This window comes from Salvia hispanica, chromosome 5 (assembly GCF_023119035.1).
Source record: "Salvia hispanica cultivar TCC Black 2014 chromosome 5, UniMelb_Shisp_WGS_1.0, whole genome shotgun sequence".
NCBI lineage: Eukaryota > Viridiplantae > Streptophyta > Magnoliopsida > Lamiales > Lamiaceae > Salvia > Salvia hispanica.
In genome coordinates, this window is record NC_062969.1 from 14,175,154 (window position 1) to 14,185,311 (window position 10,158).

At 34.1% G+C, this 10,158-nt stretch overlaps 1 protein-coding gene across 5 annotated transcripts; it reads right to left on the bottom strand.

The window, feature by feature from the left end:
• Positions 1 to 1,313: 1,313 nt before the first annotated feature.
• Positions 1,314 to 9,002, bottom strand: LOC125190750 (ATP-dependent DNA helicase Q-like 3). 5 transcript variants are annotated; one of them, XM_048088134.1, is made up of 20 exons: positions 8,877 to 9,002; positions 8,435 to 8,589; positions 8,164 to 8,271; positions 8,036 to 8,043; positions 7,851 to 7,934; positions 7,422 to 7,562; positions 7,267 to 7,301; positions 6,247 to 6,330; positions 5,838 to 5,926; positions 5,298 to 5,450; positions 5,115 to 5,199; positions 4,144 to 4,147; positions 3,892 to 4,041; positions 3,723 to 3,815; positions 3,580 to 3,645; positions 3,336 to 3,472; positions 2,962 to 3,059; positions 2,647 to 2,777; positions 2,015 to 2,121; positions 1,314 to 1,921 (listed from the first exon to the last, which is right to left on the bottom strand). In XM_048088134.1, exons 2-20 carry the CDS (start codon positions 8,583 to 8,585, stop codon positions 1,480 to 1,482), a joined length of 2,166 nt encoding a protein of 721 aa, XP_047944091.1. In that variant the 5' UTR covers positions 8,586 to 8,589; positions 8,877 to 9,002; the 3' UTR covers positions 1,314 to 1,479. The 5 variants fall into 5 exon arrangements, with proteins under 5 accessions (XP_047944091.1, XP_047944090.1, XP_047944089.1 ...); XM_048088133.1 differs by having other exon boundaries at positions 3,336 to 3,469; positions 5,115 to 5,211; XM_048088132.1 differs by having other exon boundaries at positions 5,115 to 5,211.
• Between the last annotated feature and the right edge of the window lie 1,156 nt (positions 9,003 to 10,158).

A 10,158-nucleotide genomic window follows, 5' to 3' on the forward strand; every position in this document is an offset into this window, starting at 1 on the left:
GTGTCATTAAGTACATGAAATTAGTTGCATAGGCAAATGTTTAATTTGATTTTACGGTGGTCTAATAAATTTAAATGTATGTGCAACAGTAAAAAATTTAAATTGAAATATCATTAATAAAATTATGAGGAATATATTGTTACAATTTCATGACTGAATTCAACGTATCATTAATAGAATTATGAGTAATATGGCTGTTACAATTTCATGACTGAATTTACAGTTACACAAATTAAATATAAAATTACATTAAAAATCCTAAATTTATAAATATTCAAAATTTTACCTAAAATTTACAAATATTTTAAATAATGGCCAAAACTCGCCTTTTATATAGGCATAAATATCTAGTAGTACTAACTACTCCCTCTGTTTTCAGAAAATGAAAACATTTGAAACGACACGAGTTTTAATGCATAATTAATAAAGTTAGTGAGAAGAATTAGTAAAGTAAGAGAGACGAAAAGAAAAATGAATAAAGTAATAGAGAAGAAGAGAAAAAGTAGTTAAAATAGAGTTAGTAGATTGTGGGATCTATGTTCTAAAATAGAAAAAAATTAAAATTTTTATTTTTAAGGTACGATTCAAAATAGAAATAGTTGTTATTTTTAAAAAAAACGGAGAAAGTACTAAGTTTCACTCTTTAAAAAGATATCCAAGCAGTTGAGTTCGTCTCATTTTTGTTAATATCTCCACAGAAACAAAGGAATTTCTTCTTGACCAGGATCGATGCGCCAACACTCGAAATTTATATAGACATTTAAAGATTTGTCTTACATTGTGTTCACGAATATTTGAATATTTTAAACCTTTTACAGCTTTAATCAGTTTTTTTATTTATTTATAATTTATTTTATCTAGCCACATGGAACTATATGTTTAAGATAATTAACTACCACTAATTAACTAATTCACCAATTCAATTAGGATTTTCTGTTTCTTATAATCGGTAAATGATTATTAGAATTGAGTATTTATACTTTATAGAGATGCGAGTGAAATTGGCAATGTGATTAAGTCGTACTCTTTGTGAAATTAGGTGTTAATTAATTTAGTTAAAAGGATATTTGCCATGTACGGACCTAGCAAGTCGAAAGTCGTACCCAAGCTACATATAAATAACCTCATCAAATTCTCTTGTAAATTAATTTTCTATCCTATTGTTTTAAGTCTTTAAATTAATCCCATCTGTAAGAGGATGAGGAAATACGCAACAACAAATCCACATATTTTTAGATATATAAAGATCTTTTAATTAATACGAAAAATATAATAACAGTCACGGAAGCTATAGATGAAGAACAAGCTAATGCTTATGTAACATTGTTATGCATTTAATCATGATGAAAAACAGTACTACAAGATAGCTCGGTATTTATAGAGATTACTACATAACAATCTAGATGCTAAACAAATCAGTAACAATGCGTTCAATGAGAGAGTGTCAGCGCTGCAAAATTTGAAGTTCCAGTTAAGAGCCTAGCACTTAGCTTTCTTCTCCATACCTTGGCTACCTCCATCCTTGGACTCTCTTTTAGATGTCGAAACCTGCTTATCCATCACTTTTCTCCTGTTTATAAATTCTGAGAATGACAGAATTGGTGGTGCCAATGTATGCTCGAGGACAGCAGAGTTTGATTCAATGGTAGCACCACTGCCACTCCCATTCTCTTCATGGACTGGTGTGATTGCTGCAATGAATGGCACTGATGGTGATAAAGAGCGATCTGCTTCGGGTTTATCTGCCTCTGTTGACATGCTAGGAGTGGTACCAAGTCTTTGTGTTAGTTCATCAGGGACCGCTGCTGACAGCCATCTTGCGGTACTTGCCATCTGGGATAAATAAATTGACTTCCCACTTCTCCCGTATTTCCGGTAACATTCAATCTCAAGTGTCTCCGCAGATGTCACAAAGTCCATCCTGAGAATTTTTCATCAAATGGAACAAACATATGCTAGCGAATAAAAGCTACTCAAGAAATTCACATAAAAGCAAGTAAGTAGGGAAGCCTACTGTAAAGTGCTGGAAAGATGCTGATTTTGCTTCATTGCAGTTAGTAACCTCTGCTTTCCAGAATTTCTAAGCGTCGCGGATATGAATTTCTTGTCGATCTTATTGGCCTACCAATATGAAAAGTAAGATTAGTAACAACTGAAACATTTGAGTGAAAAAAAACAAGCAGAATGCAGATGGATCCGAGTACAACGGGCTCAAAAAAATATTATGAAGGTCTTGCATCTTATGTCTGAACACAATAATCAACAAAAAGGAGAATGAACCTACCTTCATTCTCCAATGACATACAGAATCCAGACTCAATAAGATGTCGGAGACACAATTTAATAAACCGTGTTTAAAATGTTTCTTAAAGCCCTACCATTACCCAGAACCTGGAACAGAAAAGGCATAAACCTCTTGCCATATACAAGTAATATAGCTTCAAATGGTATGTCTTTAATCTTTATTATGATCAACACATAAGATAAATAGTAATATCATCACTCCTAATCGATAATTTTATTCTGGATCTGCTTGCATCACTTTTACCATTTGTACTAGACATGAGTCACATGACTAACCTTCTAGTTTAACCTGTAAAACTGATGAAGCAACTATGATTAAGTGGGGAAAGAGTCAGTATTAACCTGTTTGTCTTGGTTATCTTTATTCCGATAATAATTCTCTTCCGCACGCTCTAATGACTCCAATCTTTCGTCTAGTTTCCATTTGGATGATTTTCCTAAATTTGCTACACTTTTTGCAATTTCTGTGGCATCTGAAGACAGATATAGGAGGTTCGCGAAAAGAAAGGATGCTTAGCATTCATAAGAAAATATAAACCTATTATACTCCTATAAATAAGGTTAAATATCAGAGAGAACCACCAATTCTGCTGCACCATGGAATTGAATATTTTTACTATGAAGCACTCGTATATGTTGGACATGATTTAGATATACCATCAGAATCAGAAATATCTTCTTCCTCAGATCCACTAGCTTCATCATTTCGATTCCAGAATTCTGACAATTGTTCATCACCATAGGTCTCTGAAGCACTGCATGATGATACTAAATAAATCAGAACAAGTGAACAGATTAAAATTGCAAGTTACAGATGATTATCAAATAAATACAGAAACCATAGCTTTAGATTTTGACTTATGTCTACCGATAAACAAGTCCACACTTTTTTCTAACAATGGTAAATAATATAGTATGTGTTGAGCTTGAACTGGATGATATTAGAAAAATCTAGTAAGCAATGGCAACAACACAACAAACAGGTGAAAAACACGCGCGGTGATACAAATAAGGAATAACCAAATAGTGACCTGGTTATGTATATTCTTGATGACCCCCTTTTATATTGAAAAGCAGCAGTACTTGTAAGCTCCTCCAAATACTTTGAAACCATATCAGGGTGTTTGCATGAGTCACAAGTTTTCCCACATAATGATGCCGTTACCTGCTTCAAAAGAAAGACAGTTGTATCTTGTCAATATGTATCATTTGATTCAGTTTTACACAAGCCAAAATAAAATAGTAAGGAGTATTTAACAGTCTGGTGTCAAGTACCTCTTCCCCAAAACTTTCAAGGATCTTTTTTCTCCGGCAGCCTGCCTCCTCACAGTATTCAATCATCTAATGTAGCACAGACCAAGGCTCAACTAATAAAAAAAGAGAGACAAATCTTATTCCAGATGAATGCAGATATTTACTTTCTGGAACTCAGCTAAGGAGTTCTTTGTTGAACCCTCATCCATGCTTGAAGAATGTGATTTCTTGTTTGCAGCCTTACTCAGGATGAATTCCTGCGATGTGTTTCAGTTCAGAAAAAAACCAGCTTATACTTGATAACATAAGTGACTTCCAAGGAAGGTAGTCAACCATTTTTCTACGATCATCAACTCCAAAATACAACAGACTTCGAGAAGGCAGTTGGTCACGACCAGCTCGACCTGACTCTTGGTAGAATGCTTCCATAGACTTGGGGATATTAAAATGGCAAACAACTCTGACATCCTTCCTATCAATACCCTGAAATTGTTATACAAATGCCTCAGTGTAGGAATCTTCTTAGTCTCCATTAGCTAAACAATCTGCATTTTATTCTATGCACTTTCTTACGATTGTACTTACCATCCTGCAGCAAAATCACTGCCTCAAAAACTGTGAATGTAACAGGATATCTCCAGGAGAGGATTTCGTCACCAAAAGAATAACAAAGTTAAAAAGAGCCTGAAGTTAGCTGCAGTGTGCACTATGCATGTTAAGACACAAAACACTGCACAAGCCTGAAATACAATTCCACGAAGGAGCATGCAATTTTTTTTTCAAACTTAAAGAACATGTTCAAGAGGAAATATAAGCCAATAGGTGGAATAAAACGAGTCATAAAGTTCTTGCTAAGGCATTCTTCCAGGCACTAAAACAAAATATGGAGATAACATAATTTCTCATATCAGCACCACAGTCATTCCATATTATGCAGTCTTACTAATATTTTATCCTGATCAATGTAATTGATAAAGTGAATGTACAAAATTAAGAGACTAGTCAATTATCAGCAACTGAAGGGGCTATTTTGGTCTCTCAAATCATAATATTGGTGTGGATTATTATTCACTGGTCCCTAAAACAAATTTAGAATGTAGCCAGTTATCACATATCTGATCTAGGCTTATAGGTATCAGGTACCACTTATGCCATATATTTCCAACAATTAATGATCAAGAGTATTGCATACTATGTGCTTTCTTGAGTAAAATCGAGCACCAAGTAATTTTCTCCTTAAAGCCATGAAATCTCCCTCTGCCCCACTAAAAATGGCTTGGTTTCCTTTTTGAGCTGTCTTATTGATAATGGCTTGTTTCCTTCTTAAAACACCTTTATTAGACATACAACTTTAAATAACATATATTACTCGCAGACCTTTTCACTACTTTTAACTCTCCTAAATAAATGAGCCCAAAAGTTTTGAGTCATTATTAGTGGGAAGGAGAGAGTAAATAACAGTAAAATGGTAAATAACAAATAACTTTGAAAGGAAACCAAATACACACATATAAAAGGTAAAAAAAAAGGGTAGAAAGAAAGTGAGCAGAGCATACCCAAAAGCTACAGTAGCCACAACTACTTGTGTTCTAGAGGAGATCCAGTCATCCAAGACAGAACTCCGGACATTACTGTTCAATCCTGCGTGATATGCTGGAAGTGGAGGATAAAGAAATTCATTTGGGAAAATCCTGCGTAAGTGATACTTCAAGAACAAGTTAAGAAAACAGTTCCAATACCAGAACAAGGAATTCCTTGTGCAGATAGGTGGAGTGCCAGATCATCACAAGCTGTGCGCTCAAGACAATAAACAATTGCACATACATTTCCACATGATTTCAGATAATTGCAAATATCAGAATATGGATCATCCATCAGATCTTTATAGCGAACTGCATGATAAAAAATGAGTGTCAGAGTTGACATAATTCTTACTTTCAAGATCTAGGCAGTTAATAATCAGGTTTAGAAGCACCACCATCCAAAACTAGCTTTTATCATATGGAATCACAATTAATAATTAACATCATGTGACTACTTTTGCAAGATTCTGGATTTTGTTATTCCAAAAGAAAATTGAGTCATTGGATTGGATATTTGACTAAATGATGTGCATATGAGCATTTGTTATACCCTATTGTTATAGAGTATTATATATATAATATATATCTATGTAAATCCCCTCCGAACAAAGAAGTTATATGGAATTGTTAGGCGATGATAGAAGAATCAAGATAGAGGTAAGGTCAGCATATAAAATCAAGCTACAGGGAGCAAACCTTCATAATAAATATTTGGACGATTGAATGATGACTTCAGAACAAGAGGTTTTTGCAAAGACAAGGACTTTATCACGTCCTCCTGAACCCTGCAGAAGTACCAAATCTGCTATAAAGGTTCCGCCTTTGCTTCTTATGAAAATATATCTTCAAATAAGACAAGAAAGGTAAACTCCATAGATATATATATATATATATATATATATATATATATAATGTGACTAAAAAGGCAGAGATTCTAGTTTTCATTAAGTATCCGAAAAACTTAATGAACAAGTACGAATAGTATCTGAGAACAAATTATAGCAGCTTGGTTATCTGAAATCATTTAAAATGATTACAAAGCATTAGTAATCTTAATAGAAAAAACTTCCTGTTTCCACTCAAAGAATGTTCGATTGCAACTCACTTGGGAACAGCTGTTGCTGTCAATGCTAGAACTGGTATGCCTGGCAAATTATTCCTCAGAGAAGAAAGCTTTCTGTAGCTTGGCCTGGATAAGTCAACACCAGAACCATGCATGCATGCATAAAGATAAAATAAACATGAATGCATGCATAAAGATAAAATAATTTAGGAGAGGGGAGGAGACTACTATGCGTCTAAATACATCAAGGTCATATTGATGACAGTCAGAAGCACATATGAACTTTTTAATTAATTATAAAAATGAAAATGATTTTATATAGACAAGTTGAGGTACAGAAGCAGTATGTATAATTATATATGGAGGACCTTTGTACACTAGTTACCTGCATTTCAAAGACCTTGAATGCATAACCTGAACTATGAACTTAATGTCATGACTCTAAGTGGAAACATATTACGAAATATCTAAAATTAGAAGGGTTTAAAGAAAAACGTAATAATTAAAACAATTCATTGACTTTTAAAATGGATGTTGTAGAACGGAAAGTTGAGTTTACTGAGCCTAGAACCAAGGGGAAAACACATGAACTAACCTGTTTTAAGCTATTTGTCTCTCCACAAACCAAGAAATATAAAGAGGAAAACTAATTAGAAGATCAATTTGTATCTTGACAAAAAGAGTAATTGGCTCAGTGGTTAGTTAGTTCATTGTTACCCATTTTATACATTTAAATTGGGTGTCACATTTCATATGATTATATAGCTCAATCTCAAACTTGTTTATGAGCTTCAGAAACCAATCTCAAAGTAGGCTTATTTAAGAAGATAGACAAAGCATCTATGAATCAAGCTAAAGGAAATTGTGTGATTAAATGTTTAGAAATTAGTTTGAATGAACTAAATTCAAGCTTGAATTGAGCTCAAGCCAAAACTTAAACAAGCTGAACAGCTCAGCTTAACTCATGCTCAGCCCTACATATTAATGGTGGATAAATCACAAGAAAGGGTGCTTCAATAAAAGAGCTGAGTAGGAGATACAAGTTGAAGTTTGAAAAGTAACCTGAAATCATGGCCCCATGTTGATACGCAATGTGCCTAACAATAATTGAACATGTAAGTAAAATCATTTTCTTTATTAATTACAAAAAGATAAACTTATGTGTTTACTTTAGAAGCATTTGTATGAGATGCTCAAAGGGTTGTGTGATTTCAGACCTCATCAATTGCTATAAGATTTAGCAATCCTCTGCCATGAATCTTCATCAGCTTTGACATAAATCCTGATGTGGCAATCAGTTCTGGTGTAACATACAATAGTTGCAAAGATGGCTTTCCAGATTCAAGGTTTTCATAGATCTGCACATCAATAATAGACAATATCAACAAGATGGAAAATGAACTTGTAGAAACTAGAAAATGTTCATAATCCTCTTTCACAGTAAACAATGAAGTTCACCACCAAGTAACAACTACTTTTCACAATATAATGGTTTATCTGTGGCGTGATTATAAAATATTAACCAAGCAACTAAATTTTGCTTGATCCTTCAAAAGATACTTCAAGAGAAATACAACAAAAACTATTGACAAATGAAACCTACCTACTTCACTCCCAGTACTACTTAAACAAGATGGTTTTAATACCTTATTCTTGACTTTGACAGTCTGAGTTGAAGAGAGATATTCAACAGCAACCCCTTTTTCTTTCAGAGCCATTACTTGATTCTCCTGAGGGACAAAAAAATGTTTTATTGAACAACGAAACCAAAAGAATTGCATTAGAAGAATATTTCAAAAAACAATAAGATATAAAGATGAAGTCTACTCACCATAAGGGCTGACAATAAAAAGAAAATGTAGTAACTGCCATCAAATGTCCTGAAATTTACAAAAGCAGAACATGTGCAGCATAATTTTCATAGTATATCAGAAATAAACAAATACAGGTCATATTTACCTATCAAAGGACTAACAACGAGCACAATCCCTGGCTTTGCAAGGGCAGGGATCTGATAACAAAGTGACTTTCCTCCACCAGTCGGCATCAGACAAAAACAATCTCTACCTGCAGCATAGGCGACGGTATAGTACAATTACAAAGTGAGCTTGGCATTCTGCATTAACAGTAAAAACACTGAACATATCCCCAAACAGAGGTCCATCAGAAAACATACATGCATAGTACATTATACATATGTGGAATTTAAGATATGCCTAAATATAGGGACCTGATAGAACAGCTTGAATGGCTTCCAACTGATTCCCTCGGAAATCAGAATGACCAAAATGCCACCGCAGAAGCTTCACCAAAGCTTCCTTCTTGATCACCTGCTTCTCCGACCCACGCACGCATTGCAGGGGCAATGCTGATTTACTCATTTTCCTGCATCAAAAACGAAAATTTCCATCATGCTTTAAATTCTTAATGGAACCACAGTGATTCTAAATGTAATCGACGTTAATTAATTCTAGTATAATGTAAAGCATCATTTGAAGATTATTTTCTAATTATTGGTCATAAACCTAACAGTTTCAGGGGTGAATTTTCGCTGTTTAATTATCAGAAGTGATACTCCAACTCGAGATACACACCATGAGACCTAAATTAATGGTAAAAGGAAATCAAAAATAGCGATTGAGAGAGTGATTGAAGATTGGGAAGAATAAAACCTGAAAAGAAGTGTATTGTGTCGTGGTTCTTGGAGAAAAGCTTGTGCAGGGAACTGTATTGGAAATTCGGAGAGACGAGGAGAGAAAGAGCAACATAGGGAAATCCTTCTCTACACATGCGCATTAGTTTTTTAATTTTTTTAAAACTCCAGATAAATGAATTCAAAATATAACATGTTTTAAAATTTGTGTTTCATTTTAATTTTGCATGTTAATATTTATTGCACTATGTTCGTATCATACCCCCTTCCCCAACATTTGATTCGACATGAATTTTAATGCATAACTGGAAAAGTAATAAAGAAATACAAAGAAAAAGTTTTTATTCATTATTAGTACTTAGTAGAGAATAAGTTCTACCTTATTAGAGAGAAAGAAGTTTCCAAAATTACAAAGTTCATACTTTTCAGGACGGACTAAAAAAGAAATAATTCTACTTTTCAGGGACTAACTAAATAGGAAATAGTTCATACTTTTTAGGGGCGGAGGAAATACTTCCTCCATTCCATTGTAATTGTGTTTTTTCTTTTTTTTAAAATCATTTTAGGAAAATAGATACTTTGGAGACGACATGAAATTTAAAATTTTAATGTGAAATTAATAAAATAGGAGAGATATAGAAAGAAAAAATGATTGAGTATTGTTAGAGCATCCGCTCCGCAATAGCGGATACCCGACGGACGTCGGACCGGCGTGCCGGTCGTCCGCTATTGAGACGTTTGAGACGGATGCGGACGTCCCCGACGGACGAGAGGTAGTCGCGGCTGTGCGCGGACGTCCGCCGTGACGTCTGCTATTGCGGTGACACGACGGACGTCCCGGCGGACGTTCCGATTTTTGAATTTCTTTTAATTAATTATGTATGTTTTTTTTTAAATAAAACGGTTGCATTTTCCCCGTATTTGTGTAGAAATTTTAATTCCGTAAATTGCATATTTGTGAATTTTTATTATTGTTCTTGTCCGCCGGGATGTCCTTGGGGATGTCCGCTATTGTGCAGTGGGATGTCCTTATGACGTGGAAGTGCTGTGGGATGTCCTTATGACGTAGCAAGATGTGTTTTTGGGGTGTCTGCCGGGACATTCGTCCCTATTGTGGATGCTTTTAGTGGAGAATGAAGCTCACCTCATAAGATAAATTTTTTTATATCTAAAATAGAAATAGACTTATTTTGTAAGACAGGTCAAAATGAAAAAAATAGGGATTTTAGGGATGACATGAATTTTAAATTTTTAATGTGAAATTGATAAAATATGAGATATGGAAAGAAAAAATGATTAAG

Coding starts and splice junctions, on each gene's coding strand:
- LOC125190750 (XM_048088132.1), bottom strand. CDS start 8,585: ATGAGTAAATCAGCATTGCCCCTGCAATGCGTGCGTGGGTCGGAGAAG. Junction 6,331..7,266: donor ACATGGGGCCATGATTTCAG/GTTACTTTTCAA, acceptor TGACTTATCCAG/GCCAAGCTACAGAAAGCTTT. Junction 3,646..3,722: donor CCTTAGCTGAGTTCCAGAAA/GTAAATATCTGC, acceptor GTGCTACATTAG/ATGATTGAATACTGTGAGGA.